The 23,825-nt window shown below is 38.2% G+C and overlaps 1 protein-coding gene across 5 annotated transcripts in view; it reads left to right on the top strand.

Moving 5' to 3' along the window:
• The window catches only part of VPS13D (vacuolar protein sorting 13 homolog D), a 97,932-nt gene that overhangs the window by 30,984 nt on the left and 43,123 nt on the right, over positions 1-23,825 (top strand). For 3 of the 5 annotated variants that reach the window (XM_069034912.1, XM_069034914.1, XM_069034915.1), the window contains exons 34-62: positions 345-567; positions 880-954; positions 1,663-1,869; positions 2,320-2,409; positions 3,404-3,544; positions 4,717-4,839; positions 5,480-5,554; positions 7,803-7,908; positions 8,221-8,373; positions 8,966-9,101; positions 10,101-10,148; positions 10,910-11,060; positions 11,696-11,906; positions 13,021-13,268; positions 13,927-14,118; positions 14,683-14,809; positions 15,280-15,422; positions 16,259-16,389; positions 16,640-16,815; positions 16,931-17,054; positions 17,640-17,875; positions 18,653-18,761; positions 19,402-19,562; positions 19,906-20,014; positions 20,772-20,951; positions 21,215-21,331; positions 21,650-21,799; positions 21,954-22,103; positions 22,931-23,027. In XM_069034912.1, the coding sequence (XP_068891013.1) occupies positions 345-567; positions 880-954; positions 1,663-1,869; positions 2,320-2,409; positions 3,404-3,544; positions 4,717-4,839; positions 5,480-5,554; positions 7,803-7,908; positions 8,221-8,373; positions 8,966-9,101; positions 10,101-10,148; positions 10,910-11,060; positions 11,696-11,906; positions 13,021-13,268; positions 13,927-14,118; positions 14,683-14,809; positions 15,280-15,422; positions 16,259-16,389; positions 16,640-16,815; positions 16,931-17,054; positions 17,640-17,875; positions 18,653-18,761; positions 19,402-19,562; positions 19,906-20,014; positions 20,772-20,951; positions 21,215-21,331; positions 21,650-21,799; positions 21,954-22,103; positions 22,931-23,027 (4,189 nt within the window). The remainder of the gene's footprint in view (positions 1-344; positions 568-879; positions 955-1,662; positions 1,870-2,319; positions 2,410-3,403; positions 3,545-4,716; positions 4,840-5,479; positions 5,555-7,802; positions 7,909-8,220; positions 8,374-8,965; positions 9,102-10,100; positions 10,149-10,909; positions 11,061-11,695; positions 11,907-13,020; positions 13,269-13,926; positions 14,119-14,682; positions 14,810-15,279; positions 15,423-16,258; positions 16,390-16,639; positions 16,816-16,930; positions 17,055-17,639; positions 17,876-18,652; positions 18,762-19,401; positions 19,563-19,905; positions 20,015-20,771; positions 20,952-21,214; positions 21,332-21,649; positions 21,800-21,953; positions 22,104-22,930; positions 23,028-23,825) is intronic. The other 2 variants (XM_069034916.1, XM_069034917.1) reach the window with 1 other exon arrangement.

A 23,825-nucleotide genomic window follows, 5' to 3' on the forward strand; every position in this document is an offset into this window, starting at 1 on the left:
TATGTAGGCATGTTAGATAGTTACTAATATCTGAAAGAAAAAGATACTCTTCTGTATTTTCTGTTTCTACTTGTTAGGACATATTAGAGAGGAATTATATTTAGAGACTTTTTTTGCCATTATGTCCAAGTAAAACTTCTTTTCCCTGAAAAGTAATGCTGTCGCTTGTTGGTAAATTATAACAACTTTGATAATTTTATTACTGGATTTTTAAAACAGCATGGTGATCAGATTTTAACCCTAAATTTTGTCTTCTTTGGGAAAAGCTTCATTAATATCTAAAGTATGTAAGAAGAATGTGTAGAAAAAGGCAAGTGAATCTTATATTTTAATTTTTCATTTAGATTCAGTTGCAAGCACTGGATATCAGACTGTCCTACAATGATGTTCAACTCTTTTTGGCGATTGCAAAGTCAATTCCCCAACAGACAAGTGCAGCTCTGCCTGACTCAGCTGCCTCAAGTGCTGGGAATGCTGCTGATGCCTCCAGTTCAGCACTGGAAAATGAGGCTTCCTTGGCACATGAAACCAGAGATGGATCCAAACGTGTGCTGGATCCTGTTCTTGGTATGTTTTTCACTGTTGGAGTGAAGCCTTTTTTTATATCTAAAGGAGGTTTCTACAAGGTGAAGCTAATCTATATGCTTAACACAAAAGATGTTGATACCGTCATGGTGTAAGACCCTTTTTTGGTTAGAGCTGTTTAACGACGACATTGTCCTGATGCTATTATTAAAAAAACCCATAAAAGCAGTATTGAATCATGTGCTTTTTCTACAGTTGCAGCCTTAAACAAACATACAGATGTATCTTGATTCTAGAAATGAAAACAAGTAGATAACTGTCAAAGATTTATATGTGGTTAACTGTTAATTCCAGAGGTCCAGCTGGCTCGCCTCCAGGAGCTGGGATTCACTTTGGAAGATTGCCGTAAAGCTCTTTTGATCTGCCAAGGTAACATCAGATACTCTTAGCAGGGGTTTGCACATTGTTCATCTTACCTTAATTGCAACTGAGTAAAGCCTGTAGACTGTCAGGTGGCTATGCACAAGCCCTGTTTCCTTCTTTAGAACGTCTTTGGCTCTGTGTTGGCCTGTAATCTTAAACATTCTTCTTCCTGTTCTGCTACTGTGTAAAATCCACCCTGCAAGTATTCTTCCTGCCCTTTGGGATGTCATGTGTGGGGCGCTTGAGTGTATTTTTGTTTGGGAGTTTTAGTTTTGTTCAGGTTGGTAATTCTTTATGGTGGAGCAATTTCTCACTATATCCATCTCTTCCTCTTGAGAGCATGTGTTTTCATCTCTCCCTTTTAAAATCATATTTCTCTATTTCTATGTGCAGTACATGAAAAGAAGACAAAGCTTTAACACAAGTGATTCTTTTCCTTTAGCACTATCATGCTTCCCACTTATCTATAGGCATGCATAATGTTACAGATTTTTATTACTTTTGCAAACTTTAAAATACATTTCTTACTCTTAGGAAATACCAATGTCTTTATATTTTTCTCATATTTATGTTACAAAATAGAGCATATTCAAGGTACTGTTGAGAATATTTTCTTAAGAGAGAGGGAATTAGTTTGCTTCTATATGTTTTTTACTAAGTACATTTCATTGAGAAAGTAGATGATGATTGCTTGGTTGTTTGCTTTCATCTAAGGTGACTTGAAAAAAGCAGCAAGTTGGCTGTTTAAGAATGCTGAACCTCTGAAATCAGTTTCCCAGACCTCTTCTGGTCGAGGTAGCCAGGGGATTGTGCCTCTCCAGTTCATCTCTGGGGTGGAAATAAAGGCAGAAAGTGTTTGCATCTGCTTTATAGATGACTGCATGGACTGTGATGTTCCCCTGGCTGAATTAACCTTTTCACGTGAGTATCTGGTTCTGCCTTGTATGAAATGACTGTCAGTTCTGGGTGTGTTCAGCACCATGCTCTTGTTTGTCAGGACTTGTCAAATTTCAGCTGACAGTGTCTTGGTGGTGGTTATGGGAGATTTTGGGGGTTCTTTTTTCTTTAGTTCTCTTTGGTTTAAGTTTTGATTTTAAGATTACAGTCTTTGTAGGGTTAAGATTCTGGTTTCCCTTTTTTACATTACATAACAAATGGAATCTGTCCTGAGCAGAATCCTAGGGAGACTCTGTATTGTAAGGTGTGGCTGTCTGCAAATGTTATTTGAAGAGTATTATGATAGGCTTTTTGTACCATTTCACTTTAAAAGACAAGACAAAACCTTCCATTGCTTACTTGACAGTTCACAAAATCAGGAAGCTTGATTGTTTTGCATTAGTTTAAATGTCACATGTTTTTTTTTTCCCCCAGGTTTGAATTTTCTCCAACATTTGAGAACCAGCCCTGAAGGTTACGCTCATTTTACCCTGTCTGGAGATTATTACAACCGTGAGCTTTCAGGTGAAATACCTGGGGAGTTGTTGTATTCTTATTTAAGTTTAGGAAACAGCCTTTCCTACTACAGGAAATGCCTTTAAGGGAATGGGGAAAGGTTGACTTTTGGGACTGTGTGTGTGTGAGACTGTGATCCTAGACAAGATACCCTGATTTGAGATCAGTTGGGGGAATGTGGAAAGTAGAGATTTTGCTGATATGAAAGTAGCACGCAAGTTTTCAGATGGAATTGCATAGAAAGGTTATTCACCAAAACGACAATTTTATAACAAGCTGTCTCTGCATTCTTGTCTCTCTTCTCTTTGACTGTTTGGTGCATTCAGTTGAATACATTTTTCAGAAAGGAAAAGCATGTGAGGGCAGGTGATTAGGCTGAAGACAAAGGATTAACATAAGAAGCCAATCACAATTTATATTTTAGATGTTAAAAACCAAGTTAGGCCTCAATGATACTGACAAAAGAAGTAATCTAGTTGTGTGGGGCTTTTTAACTGAGAAACTAAATTTTCTGTTACATAATTGGTGACAAGCACTCAGGAATTATCTGTTAATAACAAGGTAAATTTTTTGTTTTTAAAAAATACTTTGTTTTTAAAAATATGTAGGGTGTTTTTTTTTTTAAAAGCTTCTAGATCTTTATCCTTTGAGATACTGAATAATAGCCAACTTACGTATAATTGTGTGAAAGTCATTGTCGAAGTTGTTTGAGAGAACTTAATTCCAGCTAGCTTAAATATAGAGCTGTAATTGCCTTCAAGTGCTTTAATTGGAATTAAGATATTTCTGCAAGACCCTATATATAGTATACATGGTCTAAATGGAGGAGCTGGACCAAATTTGTAATAGGTATTAAATTAAATCCATAGGTTTGCAACTTCATCTTGAAGACAGATTAAAAGTAAAGGATCTAATTATTAGAGTTTCATTATTAAATATGTAAAGAGCATTCCAGTGTGGCCTCCATGTGTGTAGCAGAGGTCATGGTTTGTGTTTCTCTCAGGCTGGGAGCCATTTATGGAGCCGTGGCCGTGTTCAGTGTCTTGGCAACAGCAAGCTTCAAGCCGCCTCCACCCTTCCCGCCTGAAGCTGGAAGTGAAGGCCAAACCACGCCTGGATATAAACATCACCTCTGTTCTCATAGGTATGTGGGAATATTCCCTGAGAGCAGCACTCTACAGTCTGGTTTTCACTACTGAAAATGACAGATATCTCTAGTTAAACTGTTGGCATCCTGTGGAGGGAGCGGGATCGGCTCAAGTCCCTCCATACTTCCCAGGATACTGTACCAGGTGTGTGTTTAGGCAGCCCGTGTTCTATCAGATGTTGTGAAAGTGTAAAGACATGAGCTGCATATTTTAGAGGTTAGTAGGAATTCTTTCTCTGGTCATATGAATTCTATCAAATTTGTATGTTATTTGAAATTTATTTTTAATCAGAAACAGGCTTTTATCTAAAGCTTTCCATACTTCACAGGGCTTAAAAATATTTTGATAAGCTCATCATTTTTCAGTACATTGACAGATGTAGTGGGTAGCTACTCATTTCAGTTCTTCAGTTTCTGAGCACCTGAGCTGTCAGTTCCCTCCTCTGGAAACCAAAATGTTTTGTTCATCATTTGCTCCAATTTCATGTGAGCTTCTGTGTTGTGGAGCTCTAATTGTGTGCATTTCCCAGGAATATTGTTGCTCATTCAGAATTATTTGGTGGACACAGTAAAGAAAATGTCAACAGCTAAGACTGCAGATGTAACAGAAAAACCTGCCTTGATCTCCTTTCTCCCCCAAGGAGAACCTGGGGGCTTGGCAGAAAGAGGAGAGCCAAGGAGGCAGGAGAAGAAGCAAATCAATGATTCTGAAGATTATGCTTTTTAAAACCAGTGATGATAAGTGATGAGGCTGTGTGCCAGAGGACTCAATTAATGTCTTGATATTTATGCAGGAATGTGCATGTGCCTCTTAAAAAGAAGCAAACCCCAAAACCCTAGGAAGTGCTTCTGACATGAAAATATTTAAGGTTAATTGTCTCAGCAGGTAGAGCTCTTAGATTGATACAGGAGTATCAAGAACATGAAATTCCACTGAAAGCTTTTTTTAAAAATAAAATCTTTGGGATATATTTGTTTTTTAAGACATTGCTGTGATTTTATGAGCTGCTGTTTGTCTTTAACTTACGTAAGTGACTCACAGAAAAAGCAGTGAAATATAACTTCTGCCATTGAAGTGGAGTAACTTGAGTGTGATGAATTTAACACACTTTTCAGTGACTTCGTTTACTGCCACCTTGGAGACATTGTCTGTGCTTACATTCCTCTAGAGCAATACACATGTACCAAGCAGTCCTGGATGGAAGATTACTGTAAACAGGACAAAGAAGTGAATGTAATCAGCTCAGAAGACTGGTCGGGTTCTTCGGTGGATCCCCCATGTTTTGGGCAGAGTATGTTGGTCATTAATCACACTTTATTTGAAACAGTCTTGACACACATGGTCATCTGTCTAATGTATTACAAACATAAGTAGTTTGGCTTCCCAGCATACAGTGATTTGTTAGAGATGTTTGGCAAAAAAAAAAAAAAAAAGACAAAAAAGCTGTTTTCTGTTCAATTATATTCAGTTCTTTCAAAACAAAAAGCTTTCTGACTGCTTTGCTTTGAGTAAGAGCTTTGCACTGCTAGTTCTGCTTCTTTTCTGTCTGCCACTCTCAGTTAATGAGTGACTCTCATGTCAAGGATTAAATCAGAGTGTTGAGTTTAGGCTGTGTGCAGTTCAGAGAGGATCTTTTTCTTTCTGTACCCCAAAGACCTAAATAACTGAGTTTCTCTAAAAAAATGCTGTTTTCTTTGTGAAATAATCACCTGAGTAATAGTTCTTGACATGTGGCAGGTCTTTTCATCCTTTTTTCTCCCAGAGTTCCTTCTAGAAGGAATTTTAACAATTCAAATGCCAGCTTAGCGCAAGCAAATGGGTAGAGACTCGTAATTGCATGATGTATATCTTCCCTTATGCATGCAGGGGAAAATCTACCTGTATTTGTATGGGTTTTCTTACCTGCTAACTTTGTCTTTCCTGTCTGCCAGGCCTTCCTCTTGTCTACCTTAGAACTAGGAGTACAGCCAGTTTGACTAACCTAGAGCATCAGATCTATGCTAGAGGTACTGTACAGCACACAGACACCAAAAGGTGCTTTCTTCTTTGAAAGGCTCTTGCACAATAAATACTGTGCTGTATGTGGGACTTGCTGGTGGATTGGCCTCTATATTTAAAAATAATCAAAACCCAAAAAACTCTCAAGCCAAATAACATAACAGCTACTTTTCTTTTAGGCTGCTAAATTTAGTATTATGTCCTGTCATTCTCTGGGTCCTTCAGGAAAGAATGGAGAAATGTAACCCCATGTAGGAGAACTGTCTTTGTGAGGAAGGTTATGTGAATTGTTGACTGTTCAGTGTCTCTTTTCTAGAGGGAAAGTACAGTGTGATTAAAAATAGCCTAGTAATATCACAGTATTTAATTTATATTGTAAAAATATCCACCATTATGTTCAGTATACATATTTATGCCTAATTTAGCATATTTAGGTACTTAAAACTTTCAGATGCCTTCAGAAGAACAGGCTGTTTTCAGTAAGCTTTAGGAAATAAAGCATTCCTAATAAATAATTTGTTAACTTGTTTGGGTTCCATTTGACAGGATAGGTTTTGGGCAAAACCATGCAGTATGAAGTAAGATTTTTCTTTTTTTGACGTTATGGAAGACAAACAGCACACTTGATAAATATATAGCCCTGTAAAAAAGTTAGTGGATGGGAGAAAAGAGAGCTCTCTGGAAATCTACATCTGTTGCCTGTTCCAGTGCCCCTTAGGAATACTTTCTCTGAGTTAAAAAAAAAAACAAAAAACCAACAAAATGGAAAATTTTGGATTTATGCTTCTGAAGTATTTTTGGGTTGATTTTTTTCCCCCAAAAATCAAACGAACAGCAAAACATCTAATATTTATTGCTTGGCTTTTAGTAGGGGTTGCAGCTAAATTACTAAATTAATTATGAAAAAATCTTCCTGGTAATGATAGCCTTTTTTTTTTCAGGCAGTAGTCTCAAAACTCAACTTCTACATTTCTTTTGAAAATCAGGCCATAGTCCCAAAAATTCTTTTTTAAAAGTCTCCAAAGATAAATTGGCAATCGATTAAACACCAGAGTAAAAGTTCATTTGGCTTCTGGTCTAATTTTGTAGAACCTGGGCTAGCCAAAAAATGATATAAAGTGAAACTCAACACTTAAAGCATGTATTTGCTTTTGGCAAAAATCAGAGCTTTGATTTGCAAAGATTTCATCTTCTTGCTCTTTAATTGGAAAGAACTTTCTCTGTAAGCTTTAAGTCTCCATGGACAACATGAGAGTACATAGGAGTTTGTTGATTTGGAAGAAAGTTGTCTGTCGTCATCAGTAACTCCTTCAGAAACTTTCCTGCCCTCCCCACATCACCCCTGCTTGCCTCTGGAAACCTTCTGGAGTGACTTCAGGTCTGGGAAAGAGATTTCTGTCTTACCTTTTCTTTAAGCAGCTGATTTATTGTGTGCGCCTTCTTTCCACTTCTCTCATACCAAAGATGTGTGTATTGAGGTAGCAGCCATTTATATTCCTTTTTAAGTAAATTACTGGACTCGGACAGGGGTTTTTCTCTGTCCAAACACAGTAAGTATTTTCACAGATTTCATGCACTGCAGTGTGGAAGATGAGAGTAACACTTGTGCCTGTTAGAAATTTGTGCTTGGAAAAAGGCAAACATGGGAGGTGAAGTATCGTCTTCTGGCATATTGCTGTCCCAACAGGTTAACAAAACCAGATTGCCTTTGGTTGCTCTCAAATTATTTTCCATATTTTAGTAGGCTTTATCCTGTATTGGAAAATATTTCTACTTGTTCAGGCTTTGAGAATAAAAGTCCCATTTAAAGGGAGTACTGGCTAACCCTGTATTTGTTACATTAAATGCATCATAAATCTTAATTTTAAGTGAATGTGTCTTTAGTATTTCATGAGCATTTGGATGTATATAAAAGATTACTGATCATGCTTGGGTTTTTAGTTAGGTTTTCTACGTGTTAGGTGTAACTGGAGGCATAGTATTTTACAAGACTTGATAAAAACAAACAAAAGAACATGTAGATTAAGTTCAGTTCCAAGGCGGCGTTGATGTAGGGGAAGAATGTCTGTTTGCTTTGTACCATTCCTGTAGTAATTACTAATTGTGAAAACTTTGTAAGTGATCTGATGTCCTGTTTCTTCGTTTTTCTTTAGTTAGAGCAGGTTGTGGTTCTCCAGTCATTGTATCTCATCCCACATTAACATCTGATGAATGTTTCTCATGTGCATTCAGACAAGTCTCTGTTCTGTTTTGTAGCTGAAATGAAGACCCCAAAGCGCAGGCAGCCGTTCGTGCCCTTTGCTCTGAGGAATCACACTGGGTGCACTCTCTGGTTTGCCACCCTGACTACAACCCCAACCCGGTAAGCAGCTCTTGGGGGATCACTTCAGACATACTTGTCTGGCACCTCTTCCATGTGAGCCAGACCGTTGTTTTCAGTGCTTTTGTTTTGCAGAGACATGTAGGCAGCTCCCAGTTTTACTCAGTTAAGAGCCTTTTCTTTGACGCTGAGATAGTTTTATTATTAAACAAAAGATTTTGTTTTTCAAGAGACCCAGCGGAGTGTGGAAACCAGTCACGTACGTTCATGGTGTGATTGTGTTCATTGCAGGACTAACTTGAAGTAGTCAACTAGAAGTAGTCAGTTTGTAAAATGCTGTGATTCTCTTCACAGGGCTGCCCTGTCTCACAGTGGGAGTCCAGGTGTTGTTCCTGAGGAAAACGGGACGTTGCTGGATGATGCCCATAACGTCAGTGAATGGCAAGAGGTTATCACTGGGGAAGAGGTTCCGTTTGAGTTTGAAGCCAGAGGAAAACTCAGACACAGGTGAAGGGACCAGGCCATGAGATATTCTGACAGTCTCGTGTATGGAACACACAGGTTCATAGTTGTGAGGGCACTGGCAGGTGTCACATTAGAAGTGGATTTCTTCAAAATCTCCTGTTAATGTTTTGTGTTTATTTTTAATACTCTTGTATAGAGTGAAATTATAATTTCTCTGGTAAAGCATCAACTGTTGCTATTGGTGGAAGCTATTCCTTTATCTGAGTAGGATCATTGTAAGCTTTTAGAAGGACTTGGGGGTCTCAGTTACAAATCAATCAAAGTCCTTTATTTTAAAGGACTGTTAGGGCAGTGTTGGTTGTTATCAGAGGTAAGAACTAGAGCTTGTTAACAAATGTGTAGCACACTTTTTTTTGTGATACAGTTATGTGTCTGTGTGTTCCTTCGGGAAGGTGCAGTAATTAGACATAAAATCAGGTCCATCTATCCATGAAATGGAAAAACTCTTGAGACTTTTTAATGCTTCAGTGAGATTCTTTTATGAGAATCCAGAGAATGTTTGTGGTTTGAACTGTTTGGTGTTTACTCTGTATAACAATGCTTAATAGTAATTTAACTTGATCTAACCTGGTAGACACACACATGATCTAAGGATTCATCAATTGCAAGTGAGAGTAAATGGCTGGGAAGAAGTGAGTCCAGTGTCTGTAGACAAAGTTGGAACATTTTTCCGATATGCTGCACCAGATAAGAACTCCTCCTCTTCTACTGTAAGTTCTGATTTTGAGAGTTTTAAAAGAGTATGTCATGTAAGAGTAATGATGTCTGCAAGATTTTAATCTCAAAGCATCTGTTGTATGAGATTGTCCTCTTTCCAGTTAGCCTGGTTTGGGAGAGCTTGGAGATGCTGGGTTCCTAACTGGCAATACTGTGTAACCAAACCACAGCCAGAGCAGTCAGCAGTTAATCTGTGCTTGGCAGGCAGAGCTTCCAGTGACAGAATGAATGTATTAGTGACAGGCCATGCACTCGTGGAGACTGAGCTTTAAATCAGCCCAGCATTTCAGCAGCTACTTTTATTTCTTTTATTGCAAGAATGCTTTTCATGTATTTAATTTGCTTAAAATAAACAACACTGGCAATTTCCTGTAAGCCTGGAGATTGTTTTTGAAGTATGTGGCCCTGTAGACAAAATACACTTGTCATGAAGGGAAAATGCAGTTGTAATAATCAGCAGGCTGGCATTTGGTGGCGGCTCACTGATAGAAATGGTCTTGTGGATTTCAAGACTAGCTGAGTTCAGAGACTAGCTACTGAGACTAGCTAGTTGTTGAGCACTGGACAAATAGGAGGTTGAGATCTTCTTGATATAAAACAGAATTAAATTTGATTTGATACTGCTGACAAGAGCCAGTGGTCTCTTACTTGAATTGTTTCTGATGTTTTTATATTGAAGCATAAAAAGGATCATCTCTCTGTAACTTGAATATTGAAGGAAAAGGATGCAAATTAATGAGAATTGCTGTCCAGCAACATTTCCTGTAGAATTTTTCTTTACAACAAAACCTCCTTAAGCTTCATTTCTTTGCAAAGCAGTATTACAAACAGGCTTTGCTAATCTAGTTCTGATGTGATTCCAAGTTGCACTGAAGATCAGAAACACAATGTGATGAAAGTTTATTCTTCTGTAGTAAAGTTTTGTATTAGAGCTGAGAGCAGTATCTTAAAAGTTTTAACTTCTTTAACCTTCTTGTTTACTTTCCTCCCAGCTTGGAAGCCCAATAAGTAGAACAAATATAATACATCCACAAGTCTACGTGAGTATATATTTTCATTTTTTTGAGAGCTACTTAAGTAAGAGTAGGGTAACTCTACAAGTGAACTGGCTTTTCCGTCCTTCTAGAACCTTTTCAATAGAAAGGAAACAAAATTTAAGCAAACAAAATGTACTTTCAAATCAGAACAAATACTTATGACTTACCATTCCTCACCAGTATAAATGTTTGAAAAATGGGTCTTAAATTCTAACATGTGAATTCTAGCATGTAAACGCATATTAAATGTTGTTTTCAGGATCAAAGTGGCCATGGCTTTGTGTAATGTACAAGGTAAAACACCACAGTAGAAGGGCAGCTGTGAGTGAAGAAAGCATGAATATTTTAAGAAAGCTCTACCTTATTTTTCAGTTTTGACAGATAGGAGTGATGAGTGATCGGTAATTTTATGAGTCTTAGACTTCAAACTACATGGATTTATTAAATAATATGATAGAAAGATGATGTGTAAAGTTCACCTCTTAGGATCTGTATTGCTCTTATTTGAACTTGCATCTCATTTTGAGAAACATAACAGAGTTAGTGATGTGTGAAATTGCTTTTTCATAATTTTACTGTGCTTTGAGGAGGAAGTACAGGATTATAAAGCACCATTATGAAACTATTTATACACCTTATGAGTTGCACATGGTTGGATTCAGTTGGCAAATTTTTCTCCAGCAGTTAGTGCTTCATAAGGGAGGTGTCCCTCTTCTAGATATATTCATTACCTGAGCTTTTTAATGCTTTTAAATATCTTCCAGTTTTCTTCATTGCCTCCAGTTCGTGTGGTGTTTGAAGTTACCATGGAGGGGAGCGCCCGGAAGGTGATAACAGTGCGCTCAGCCTTGATGGTGAAGAACAAGCTGGAATCTCCAATGGAACTGCGACTGGACAGTCCTTCTGCCCCTGACAGTAAGTGCTGTAAACTCCTGTGACCCGTGTTCCTATAGCAGTCCCTATATACTATGGGGAGTTCAGCTTCCTCCCCAGGAAGATTCACCACCATCTGTAATGTTTCATACCAGAATAGACCTCCCTGGACCGGAAATGGGTCAGGTTAAGAAGAAAGGTGAACTAGAGAGCCCAGTAGGATTTTTTGTTGCTGTTCAGATAAACAAGGAAAGCTGACATTCTGTAAAGACTAAAACTTATTTCTGTATGTAGCAAAGTTGTCTCTTACAGCAGCAGTCTAGAAGGTTTTGCTGTTACCATGCAAATGTTTAGAGTAGAAATGTAATGATATGCTGGTAATGTACCCAGAATGTTTGTAGAACGAGGTTTTTTGAAACAAGCATTTTCACTAAAGAATTGGAATACCAACAAGTTTTCAGGCTGTTTCAGATTTACACACTGACATTAGTCTGCTGCCAGATTGTTAATAGAGCTGAAAATACCAGGTTGGTGTTTGAAACATGAATAAAGCAGGAAGTGATTTCTATTAAAATTAAACGTGTTGCATTAAAAATTTGAGACTTTCTACTTCAAAATTTTACTGTTTTCAGTAAAGGGGCCTCTTTTAATATGTGTGATTTCTTCTCTGGTTGCAGAGCCTGTAGTCCTTCCAGCAGTTATGCCAGGAGATTCCTTTGCTATTCCATTACATCTCACATCCTGGCGTTTGCAAGCCAGGCCCAAAGGAATGGGAGTGTTCTTCTGTAAGGCTCCGATTCACTGGACTAATGTCCAGAAGGCAGCAGAGGTGTGCAGCAGCAAGAGGGAGTGTCATTCCATGGAGTCCGAAAACAGCCGGTTTTTCAGGTAATTAAAGCCCAGTTCTTTTTCTGTAAGCTCTGATAAATGAAATCCTGTGAAAGTAAATAACAGGAAAGAGAATGCTTAGAGATGAAAGCTGCTGCAGTTTAGTGGGATGTTTTATTGGATCTGCAGTGAAGCAGTGAAGTGTAGCTGCTCTGTTTCTGCAGGGCTCCTTGAAGCCCCTCTGACAGGGCTGTTAAACCTCTGAGAATACAAAGCACACTATGAATATTTATTGTAGAAAAAGAGAAAGTTAGAAAATAGAATGTGAACTTACATTAAATTAACTACTCTGTCTCACTGAGGGTAATGAGGGGTTTGCCAAAAGAGTGTTCACAAATACTCATTCTTTATCCTCAATGTCCTGTGCTCGGTTCTGAGGCCAAAAATTCACTGCATAGTGAGGACTTCATGGAATTTTGTAGTTTTCTGATATGATTGCTTTAGGGTTGCTCTGAATTTAGGAAGTACTAGGATAGGGATTATGAAAGTTGTGTCAGGAAATGACCTTTGCACTCCATATGGTTACTGCTCTATGTCGGTTTCATTGTTCATTTCCTAATACACTGTTTTTGAATGTATCACGGGGAGGAAAATAAACAAATTATTTAAAATGAAAGTTTACCAACTCAATTTTTTACCTTAACTAATGAAAAACTGAAGTGTCAAGTGGTCAGAGCAAAGATATATCTACTGGGAAGAAGGACACATTCAGCATTTATGTTTAAGTACATGATTATAGTTTACTTCAATAGTTAAAAATGTTTTTAATAGTAGTAGTAAAGAACATGCTTTTGCCAAGTTTATGAAAGTTGGTTTTAAAGGTGGCAATCTCTAATAGCCATTTTCTGTTAGATCTCTAAATAGACCGGTTTTTGGGGAACTAAATTAAGTCTTCGATTAAAATCAGAAAACTCATGTTGTCTTAACGTCAGACATAAATACAAAATACCTTATAATGAGCTACAAAGTGATTATGTGGAGAACAACTCTAAATACTGTTTTTCTTATCAATCCTGAAGTTAGAGCATCTTTGAGGACTTAGTGCAATATGGAAAGACAGGGTTTAATTATTGTGTCAAATTCATTGACTTCTCATGTATGTTGGCATTCCCAGGTTTTGTGTGGCTATAAAGAAAGAAAATTATCCAGATTACATGCCTTCCAGCATATTCTCTGACAGTGCTAAGCAGATTTTCAGGCAGCCTGGGCATACCATTTATCTCCTGCCAACGGTGGTAATCTGCAACCTGCTGCCTTGTGAGCTGGAATTCTACGTGAAGGGTTTGCCCATCAGTGGGACACTGAAGCCTGGCAAAGAGGCTGCCTTGCACACAGCTGACACAGCCCAGAACATTGAGCTTGGTAAGACTCTCGCTCATGGACCATTTGCTGCTCCTCTCTGTACCTCCAGGGAGCTTGTTTCTGCAAGGAACTATGGCACAGAATGGAAAAATGGAAAAATATAAAGCAATTAAATGACCGTTTCATTGGGTTGCAGGGCTTCTTATTTTTAGTAATGAAGTGTACACATTGGAAAAAAACCAACCCAATACTGCCATCATTTCCCCAAATCTGTCAGCTGTCACTTAGGATGTTCCTTCTTCAGCTCTGGTTTTCCTGAGAGTGGAAACTGGAGAGAACAGTGGTAAAGAGGGGAATAAATCAAATAAGTTCCTAATGTTTTGGGTGGTTTTGCTCTTTTCTTTCTGACAGAAATAATTGGTGTTGAGAGTATGTATGGAGTTATTCAACACTGGTTAGACTTGTAATGTCTGAAGCAATAACTAGCTCTAATCAGGGTCCCTTACAGAACTTGTTTTGCTGTTTGTGACTTAAATTGAGGCATTTCTTCATGAGGTCAGAGTTTACCATAATGGGCATATTTAAAAGTTGATCGGGGTGAGCTCCATGAAATATTCAGGAAGCTCAAGTTACATGAAGCACCAACTTCAGTGCTTATCAAAAACTCATGTTTATGTGGGTGATGTTTTATTTTGCTCTGCTTTGTTTTGTTTCATAGGGGTATTGCTAGAAAACTTCCCAATCTGCAAAGAGCTGTTGATTCCTCCTGGGACACAAAACTACATGGTGCGGATGCGACTGTACGATGTCAATAAGCGGCTGCTAAATCTGACCATACGGATTGTGTGTCGTGCTGAGGGCTCTCTAAAAATACTAATTTCAGCTCCGTATTGGTTAATCAACAAAACAGGCAAGTTTTGTTGTAATCATGAAGTGGGAAATAAGGATTTCCTGTAGTATTTTGATTTGCTTTCTAGCCAAATAAAGCTTTTAAACACTATTTAAGAGGAATAAAGGTTGCGGGAATTTATATTTTTAATAGTGCCAGCAGCTACTGTTTGATGAACATTACAGGAGATAATTTAGCCATTGGGTTGCTGTATTACAGATTTTCAAACATGAGCTATTGTACCTCTACATAAATCAATATAGAGTAGATCACTGTTAAAATTTGTGGTTTTCAAAGACTGAAATACCTTGAGAAGGCAACGGGTCTGAATTGCAGCGAGTCTGTGTGAGCTTCCACTGCCACTTTCAGGTCTGCATGGGTCAGTCTCATGATCTGCAGCTGTGAGCAGCTGTTTTAAGCAGGTTAGATGAAAAACTAGATGGAGAATTCATGCACAGTAATGGCTAATACTAGAACAAAAATATTTTGGGTTGTTCCTTAATTTGAAACTTTTACCATTCTCATGTTAATTTGTACAAAGGTGATGTGTAGTTTAACACTCTTTTCTTCTGTGTTTACTTAAAGGATTGCCACTTATCTTCAGACAAGATAATGCAAAAACAGATGCAGCTGGTCAATTTGAAGAGCATGAGCTTGCTAGAAGTCTCAGCCCACTGCTCTTCTGTTATGCTGATAAAGAACAGCCAAACTTGTAAGTAAGAAGGGCAATCAGGAGGAACTTTACAGAGATGAAAATATTAAGATGACCTCTTAAATTATTAAGTTTTTTAATACTGTATTGAGCATATTGGATTCTTAGACATTTCCTACTGAAAGCTGCTTGGTTGGCCAATTCTGTTGTGTCTCAATTTATTTTAAATATTTTTGTTTTAAATTTCAAAGATAAAGGACACACAAATGCTGTCATGATTAATCAGTCTGGAAATTGCCAAGCTTTTTACAGGACATGGCCATTGACACCTTACCAATGTGTTGAAAGGGTTTATAGCAGACATGCAGAATGAGTTGCTCAGTAAGAGATTTATCATGGGTTCAACTGTTTTTATATCCAGACACAGATGTTCTTTTTCTATCTGGATGTGTGTTTGATCACCAGCATCATGTTGCTACCTGATCCTTCACTTAAATGAGTAAATCTTTGTGTTTTCTCCTTACCCTTAGTTGCACAATGAGGGTTGGAAAAGGAATCCATCCTGAAGGCATGCCTGGCTGGTGCCAGGGTTTCTCCCTGGATGGTGGGAGTGGTGTCAGAGCCCTAAAGGTGATCCAGCATGGAAACCGGCCAGGCCTCATCTATAACATTGGTAGGTGCTGATGGGAACAGCTGAAAATCCTGTGGAACTCCTGGTGAGATACAGTGTCAGTGACACCAGAAACAGAACAATTGCAGCAGAGAAACATACCTTCTTAAAGGCTTTTGAGGGTCCAGAGAAAATCATCAAACAAAAGATAGTATTCTAAGTAATTTTATATATTTGTTTTAAATTTTATTAGCTTAAAAATTAGTTTGCAGTTCTTTTTAATTTTATGTTTCATCATTGAGTGTTAAGAACTACATTGTCAAACTGTTCTGTCTGCTTCTGTGTTTTTATTCCCCTTGTATGTTAATTCCAAGTGCATTTTAAATCCCATGACATTACTCTGATTAATTTGAGTGTCTGTGTACTGTAACTGGTCAGCCATGTGCTGTGTCTGTGGGTTTTGCTTAGCAGTGCCTGCATAGGCTGATGTGCAGGAATGCAGCTTCTGGAGTCCTTGTGCTCCTGGTGTACATAAAGTACAAGCAGGTTTTGGTTTTAAATTAGATGAGAGTCTGGAAGTTACTCCACAGTGATTTTCGAGGAATTTTTCATATGTTTAAAAGTGAAATAATTACTTGTGTTGCTGTACTTGTGATTGGGAATTGCTTTGTGTTTTTTTATCTTCAGTTATCTTCAGTATCTAAGTTGTACTTGAGAAATACAGGGTAACAGATGTCTTCTACTATTTAAAATGATTTTCCAATGCAAGTCAGTGGTATGGCACAAAGAGTGCATGTCAGGAACCCAAGAAGTAACTTGTGTTCTCTGAAATATATTGTGGCAGCTGTCTTTTTCTTTTGTAAATAATAGCTTTATTTTCACCTTGTTTTTATTACTAGGTATTGATGTTAAAAAAGGCAGAGGCCGTTATATTGACACCTGCATGGTCACCTTCGCTCCCCGGTACCTGTTAGACAATAAATCAAGCTACAAACTGGCCTTTGTTCAGCGGGAATTTGCCAGAGGTCGGGTAAGAAGCTTCCTGGTGGTGACTTTTTAGTACAGTATTGTACTTAGTCACAGAAACTGTTTACCAAGAAGAGCAGGCACTGTTCTTTAAAGTATTGTTGGCTGATTATGAGGATCTTTCTCATTATTCCAATAGCAGCATCCACCTGACAGAAGAAGGGCTGTGTTTGTATCTGAGAGGTGTATAGGTTAATAGTGGATTTTTCAGTGCTGGGATTATTTACCAATTACTTACCAATTTCTGTTCCTAGGGAGCATGCAATCCTGACGGCTATATTTCCACCCTCCCTGGTTCCAGTGTTGTGTTCCACTGGCCACGGAACGATTATGATCAGCTGTTGTGTGTGAGGCTGATGGATATCCCAAACTGCATTTGGTCTGGGGGCTTTGAGGTCAACAAGAACAATTCGTTCCATATTAATATGAGGTAGCTGTGACCTATAAATCTTCTGCAGCTGCTGTGTTTTGATAGAAGCAGCTGTTTAACACTGCAGATAATGCAGATCAGAAGTTTACCTGTCTTTTACTGTGTTCTTGTTCAGGGACACCCTGGGAAAATGTTACTTCTTGAGAGTAGAAATTACCCTTCAAGGAGCCACGTACCGCATTGCGTTCAGTGACACCGACCAGTTACCGCCACCTTTCCGCATTGACAATTTTTCTAAGGTAAAAGAACCAAGCCCCATATTTTTTCCCTTTACTACTTTCAGTAAAAAAAGTAGAAGTTCTTCTGTATTTATTAGAAGTGGGAGCTGACTAACTTGTGTCATGAAATAAACATTATTGTCTGTGTATTTGTCTGTAATAATTGTAATTTTCTGAAGTTCTAGTAAAAACTGGTAGTACACAGCTGCTTAATCTTTATCAAATAATAGTGGTAACATTGTGGCTTTCATGGGTGCTTTAGAAGTCTTACAAGGAAGAGAAGTATTACCAATGAGAGTGATGATATTTAATCTGTTCTAGTCTCATAATTTAGATTAGCAAGGTTTGAGATGCTGCCATGGGACTGCAGACATTTTGAACCACAGATGACAGATACAAGCAAAGATGATGTTTCTCATCCCTTTAAGACTCTCTTTAATTGAGACCTGAATGGAAGAATATACATATGAAATGATTGGGGGGAAAAGAAGAAGTGGTCCGAACGTGTTTCAGTCATCAACTCCTAGTAAATGAGCAAATGATGGCAAAAAGTCTGTGTGATGAACATTCCTGTATGAACAAACTCCTCCTTCCTGACTGTTACAGGTCCCAGTTGTGTTTAAGCAGCATGGGGTGGTGGAGCCCAGGCTGTCCACTGAGGTGAAGCCCATGACCTCTCTGGATTACGCATGGGATGAGCCAGTCCTGCCTCCCTTCATCATGCTGACAGTGAAAGGAGCAGGCTCCTCAGAAGTTGTCTGCTGCATGAATGACTTCCAAGACAGCAAACAGCTTTACTATGAAAACTTCATCTATATAGCTGCTACATATACTTTCTCAGGGTAATTCTTTATATCTGTTGATGGAAATATTTTTAACGTTCACATTAAGCTTTAATTAATTAATATCAAATTATTATTCTCTTAATGGTTGCCATTCAAGAGTTTTTCACATGGAGTTAAACTTCTGTCTGCCTTGTAGCTAGCAGAAGAAATGCCAGATTCAGAAGTTGTCTGGCTGTTGGTAATTTGTGTATTTTACCTCATTTGGACATAGTACTTTTGCTTTAGAGGTGCAGCTTGACTCTGTTTATTCTGTCACACAGTGAGAAGGATTTAGCATCTGGCATCTGCTGTGACCCCACTATAGGGTCTATGTGGTCTCAGAAGAGTCTGGATGTTTGGGGTCCCCTCTGGGGACTTAATTTCCTTTGTTGTATAAAGAACACTTTACCACAAGTCACACCTATTTACAACATGCCTGTGAGATTAAGCTTGCACTAGTTTATATGCTACTGAAAAAAGCTCTGGGAGATTGATACAGGACTTTGTTACTTTCCTCAATATGAGGTAGAAAACTGTCTTTGTAATTTATCTGTTTTGCCTGTGAAGTTCTGAGTTCTGGTGAGAAATCAAAGCCCCTTTTAAGAATGTACTCGAGTTACCAGCTTGCCCTGGTAATTCTTAACAAGAGGGGAAAAAACCCCAATTTAAATGTTAGTCTGATGGGCTATATTGGAAGTGTAAACTTCCAGTTTGAATTTTGGTGCAGATCTAATTCACTCTACAAAAGAAGCTGCTACTCTGAACAAACATGATGCTGTTCTCTTGGTGTTCCAGGTTACAGGAGCCAAGTGTAAGACCAGTTACTTCAAATAGGGATGCTGCAAATGCAGAGCTTGTCCTTGATGTTTCTCCAAAGACTCAACGAGTTTTGCTGAAAAAGAAGGTACAATTTGACTTTTTTTTTTATACTACTGTTTTATACTACTGTTGGCTGTGTGCTGAAGTAAAATCAAATGCTTGAGAGTAGGAGAACATTAAAAAAAAAAGTTCTAACTTTTAAAGGGTAGAGAGAGACTCCAAAGTGATGGCTTATTTTGAATTGTGGTGGTGCTTCCGTATAAGACTTTTATAGGGGTAAAGGTGACAGAAAAGGGAATTGGAATAAAATAGTAAGGAGGGTTGTAAATGCCTCCAAGACAACTGAATGTGGTAGTTGTGTGTTGGATATTCTCATGAAGTTACAAGGTAGGACATGCTTCCTTTTTGGGAGCAGTGTAAGCCAAGTCATCTGTTTCTGCATCTCTTAAGAAATAGAAACTGTGTTTAAATATTGCTGAGTTTAGCAAACTGAGCTGAGTTTAGCTTGTAAATGCAGCTCTGCATCTAGCTGCTGTTATGTATTCATTGAACATCAGAGTTCAATCAGAAGTCTTTATCCAAAGTAGTTCCTAATTCTAATTCAGGGCTCTGAAGTTAAATATATGCAAGTCATTCCAAGAATTATAATTCAAAGCCTCTGATAGAAAAACAGAAAAAAATACTTGCTCCGTATTATATTTAAATGTTGAATTTTTCTGCAACAGGAGCCAGGAAAGCGATCCCAGCTCTGGAGGATGACGGACACAGGAATGCTTTGCCATGAAGGTTCTTCAGTTCCTCATAACCCCCACAAACCTTCTCCTCGCTCCGAGGACTCCAGTATGATTTTAGATATTGCAGGCCTGGCAGCTGTCACAGATAACAGGTATTGAAATACAGTTCCTCAGGAAACTGATGGGGGTTTCTAACTGTGTCTTTGAAAACATACTTAATATGATATTCTCTGAATAGGGAAAGACATTGTTCTGAAGGCATGTGAAAGAGCTGGATTTTACCTGGTTTTATAAACAAACCTCATGTTCACCTGTGTGACTTGGAAGTACTTGTAAAAGCATGGCTGATGCCTTTCCAGCAGGTGACTGTAGACAGAGCACTTCAGAAGAGAGATTAGAAAAATGAGCTGGGACAAAGTAAATGTTCAGCATTAACCTAGGTGCAGAGTAAAAGTGCTGAGGTACATCCTCTGAGCACTGGAGTGTCCCCTGCAGGTATGAGCCCTTGATGCTGAGAAAGCCGGATCGGCGACGCAGCACAACCCAGACGTGGAGCTTTCGGGATGGGAAGCTGGCCTGTGGTATCCATGGTCTTGTTGTCCAGGTCAGTACTGATTATATGTTGAACCTTTTTTGTTTGTTGCTGATGTAGATGACAAAGTCATTTGGGCTTAGTATTGAAGTGAACCAAAAGGTTTGAGGCAAATTCAGAATACGGAGCAAAGCAAACTTGTGCAAACAGCTTATGTTTTAGGTTTATATTTGAATGTTCTTACTAATTTCAAATAATTGAAGATCTTGCACTAATAATTAGAAATTAGAAAAGTCTTTTAGTTAGTACCCTGATATTACATTGATCATTTAGTGATCAAATTACTGCAGCTTAGTAAGTAACTACTTGAAGCATCCAAAAAAGCTCTGTATTGCTGTCTTTAGATGTTGACTCAGTAAGGATTTACATTCTCATCTGCAGGTCCAGAGTTCATCTTTTAAAAAGCTTCCTGTCGTTTTTGAAAGCTCTTCAGGAAGGACTTTCCAATGTCCCTTGATGATGTGATAGTTTTAAATGTGCAGTGGGAATACTTAATTCCCACTTAACTATCAATTACCCACCTAATTATCAATTACTTAATTATTGATCTTGGCTGTTTCTTTTAGCTGCCAACTGATTAAACATTAGTTACCAGAAACTTTAGTAATATCAAGTAAAATGCTCTGGATTGCTCTTCTTTTCATTCTGAAGAATAAGGAGAGGAAAGTAAAATACAATTTTAAGTTAATATATGTAAATAGTCATCTGAAGTATTTACCTATCACTCAGTTACTTAATTTTCTTTCCTTACCCTTTTTTCTTTCTTCAGGCAAAGGGAGGAATACAGGGTCTTCATGATGGAGCTGAAGTTGTTCTAGGTCCTGATACCTCACTTGAACTTTTGGGGCCAGTTCCACCTGAACAGCAGTTCACAAACCAAAAGATGAGGCCTGGCTCAGGAGTACTGGCTGTGAGAGTCATCCCAGATGGGCCAACTAGAGTTCTGCAGGTGACAGTCCTTCATTAACTAGAATCTAGTTCATTATTTGCTTATACTGGAAATACTCTTTTTCTGTATGACCTCTTCAAATCCTTATGAATAACTGCCTTTGTAATGACATGAAGGGGGTGGGAATATCATAAGCCAGAAACAGGTACTACAAAAGTTTTCCTTGTCCTTATTTTTTCAAAAAGATAATTTTCTAAGGTAGGACAACGTAGCTGTTATTTATATATACAAAAGGGATCTTGTAGTAATTTATTTGTTTTCAGATAACGGATTTTAACCAACGTAGAAATGATCGTTCATTCAGTGAAGGAGAAGAGCTTCCAGTGACGGAACAAGATCTGCGGAAGTTCAAAAATCCTGATACAGAGCAGGAGTTAGAAGTAAGATATGACAACTAGTACTTGTCTTTTTTATTTTCATTTTCCTTTCTAGATTTCAGGAGGGGGATGATGGTCAGTAACTTCTCCTGATAATGACCTCGTGTTATGAACTTGTAGCTTTTCCTACTACAACTTCTCCTTCATAGAATTTGGGTTAATATGCCTTAACCCTCTTGATTCTAAGGCTAATTGAATGCTGCTCAGTCTCTCTGGAGATGATCCTAAAAAAATAACTTCTTTGCAGAAATGTGTATTTGATATCACAGGTTTTCTCAGTGTTGGTTTGTTAGTGGTGGATTTTTTCTCCTTTTTTCTCAGGTGCTTGTGAAACTGGAAGGTGGAATAGGATTGTCTTTGGTCAACAAAGTCCCTGAAGAGCTTGTGTTTGCAAGCCTCACCAGAATTAATGTCCACTACACTCAGCTCTCGACCAGTCAGGTGCTAGAGCTCAGTGTGCATGATATACAGGTATTTGCCATTTTGAAACAAATTCATTTATTCATGGGTCTTCTTTGGTTTTTTGAGTCATAATAGGTTTGAAAAATGTTTAGAGCTGTGTGACTGAGATTTTAATTCCTAAATATCACTGGAGTTTCAATTCTGTTTTCTGTCCACTGTGTAGGTGGACAACCAACTTATCGGCACCACACGGCCTTTTATGCTCTTTCTGACGCCCAGGATGAGTGAGAATGAGCCCCTGGACCCTGGGCCTGCTGTGCAAGTCAATGCCATGAAATTTCCCAGTAAAAGTGCACTGACTGATATATACAAGGTAAACCACAATGTTTTTGTTTGTGCAACACAGGTATTGCTTTGCTTAAATGACCTTTCCTGTTCTTAATTTTTACTTGTAATCTGAATTCAGTGGTTTATGAAATACACTTTGTTGAATCAGTTCTGAAGCTTAAAGGACACAGTGTCCACCTTCTCACGTTTGCGTTGTTTAAAGCTACAGCACAGTGATGAACAGGGTAATAAATATGTTTAAAAATATAAAAAATCAGTCCAGACCCTGTCTGTCCATGTCTGTGACCTTATTTTTCAAGGTAGTTATTCTCTCCTGAGAACTGTAGCACAGTGAACCAGAATATCTGTGTTTTTTGCTCTTCAGGAGTTGAGTACAAGGTTATAAATTCTCTCTGATAAGCTGTTATCTTGCTGCATAAACCCTGTTCTGTGCACTGCAGCCTTTTGGAAACACTGGTTATAAATTTATCCACCAACTGTGGTATGTATTGTGAGAGCAAAACTGAGTTGGTTGTCAAGACTTACTTTCTCACTTGGAGTCTTCACGCATGTATTTTAACTCTGTTTTGAAAAGCAGCTGATTCCAGTGTTGGAAATGCAGCTAAGATTTTGAAGTGTTAGGATTAGGTAATAAAGCACAATGCCTTCCAGAAAATTGAAATAATCATCACTAGTTGTAGATAACTTGATGTGAAGAAAGCTACCAAAGACATTTTGAAGGTGGGAGTCTTGCTACAAATCCACTAAAGTGAAATATTCCACTGGAATAGAGCACGTTGTCCTTTTTAATAGCTTACATGGATTATATTTCTGGTGTTAATGCTGTAAAATGAGACTTGTTTATTTCTGTAGCATCTGATGATCACTGCCCGAAAGTTCACAGTTCAAATTGAGGAGAAACTACTTCTGAAGCTGTTGAGTTTCTTTGGCTACGACCAGTCGGAATCAGGTGTGGTATAAAATCGCACAGCCCAGATTTACAGTGTACAGAAGTATTAGGATCTTTGCATATAAAATAAGTAGAAACACCAGCACACTCTTGGCTGTTTGGAACCTCCCACTCTTGAACAGAGCTGGAAATGCCTCAGTGGCCCCTGTGAAGCTGTTCATGGGTGTTGTGCCTGTTGCAGAGCTCAGGTGATTGCCCAAGTAGAGCCTGTCTCTGGAAGGAGTTCAGTATTCATTTTCAGTTCCTGTATCTGGATATATCTAAATTGGGATAAAAGAAATTGTGTTATTAATTTAGCAAGCCACTTTGTTTAGTGATTTGTTTAGTTTGTTTATTTAACCCAGGGCTAGAAGTGGGATCTGTGTTAATTTGTTCCTTAGGCAGTTCCTCTTGCTTCACTGCAAGAAAATTTTGTCTGACCTTTGTTGTGGCATCCATACCCCTGGTTTTAATTGTAATGTAAGTTTTCTTTTTCTTTCATTCGGTGAGGCAAGACAGACCTTTTCAATCTTCTGATCTCATAGATGCTGTTCTAATCCTCCTATTTTAGTGTTTATCTGTGCTTTGGAAACTTTATGAAATGTTTGTTTTGGAGTGGCAATTGAAAATATCACTTCTATTATGCAGTAGCCTGTGTACTATTACATAATAACTGTCACAAGAAAGTAACTATTTTTGGCATGATTCCAAATGGGACCAAGCCTACAAGTGATGCTCCAGAGTTCTTGTAGTGGTTTGGTCCAAAATACTCATTACTGTTTATCTTCTGTGAGGATAAGAATTAGGAGAAATGCAAAG

This window comes from Aphelocoma coerulescens, chromosome 21, assembly GCF_041296385.1.
Source record: "Aphelocoma coerulescens isolate FSJ_1873_10779 chromosome 21, UR_Acoe_1.0, whole genome shotgun sequence".
NCBI lineage: Eukaryota > Metazoa > Chordata > Aves > Passeriformes > Corvidae > Aphelocoma > Aphelocoma coerulescens.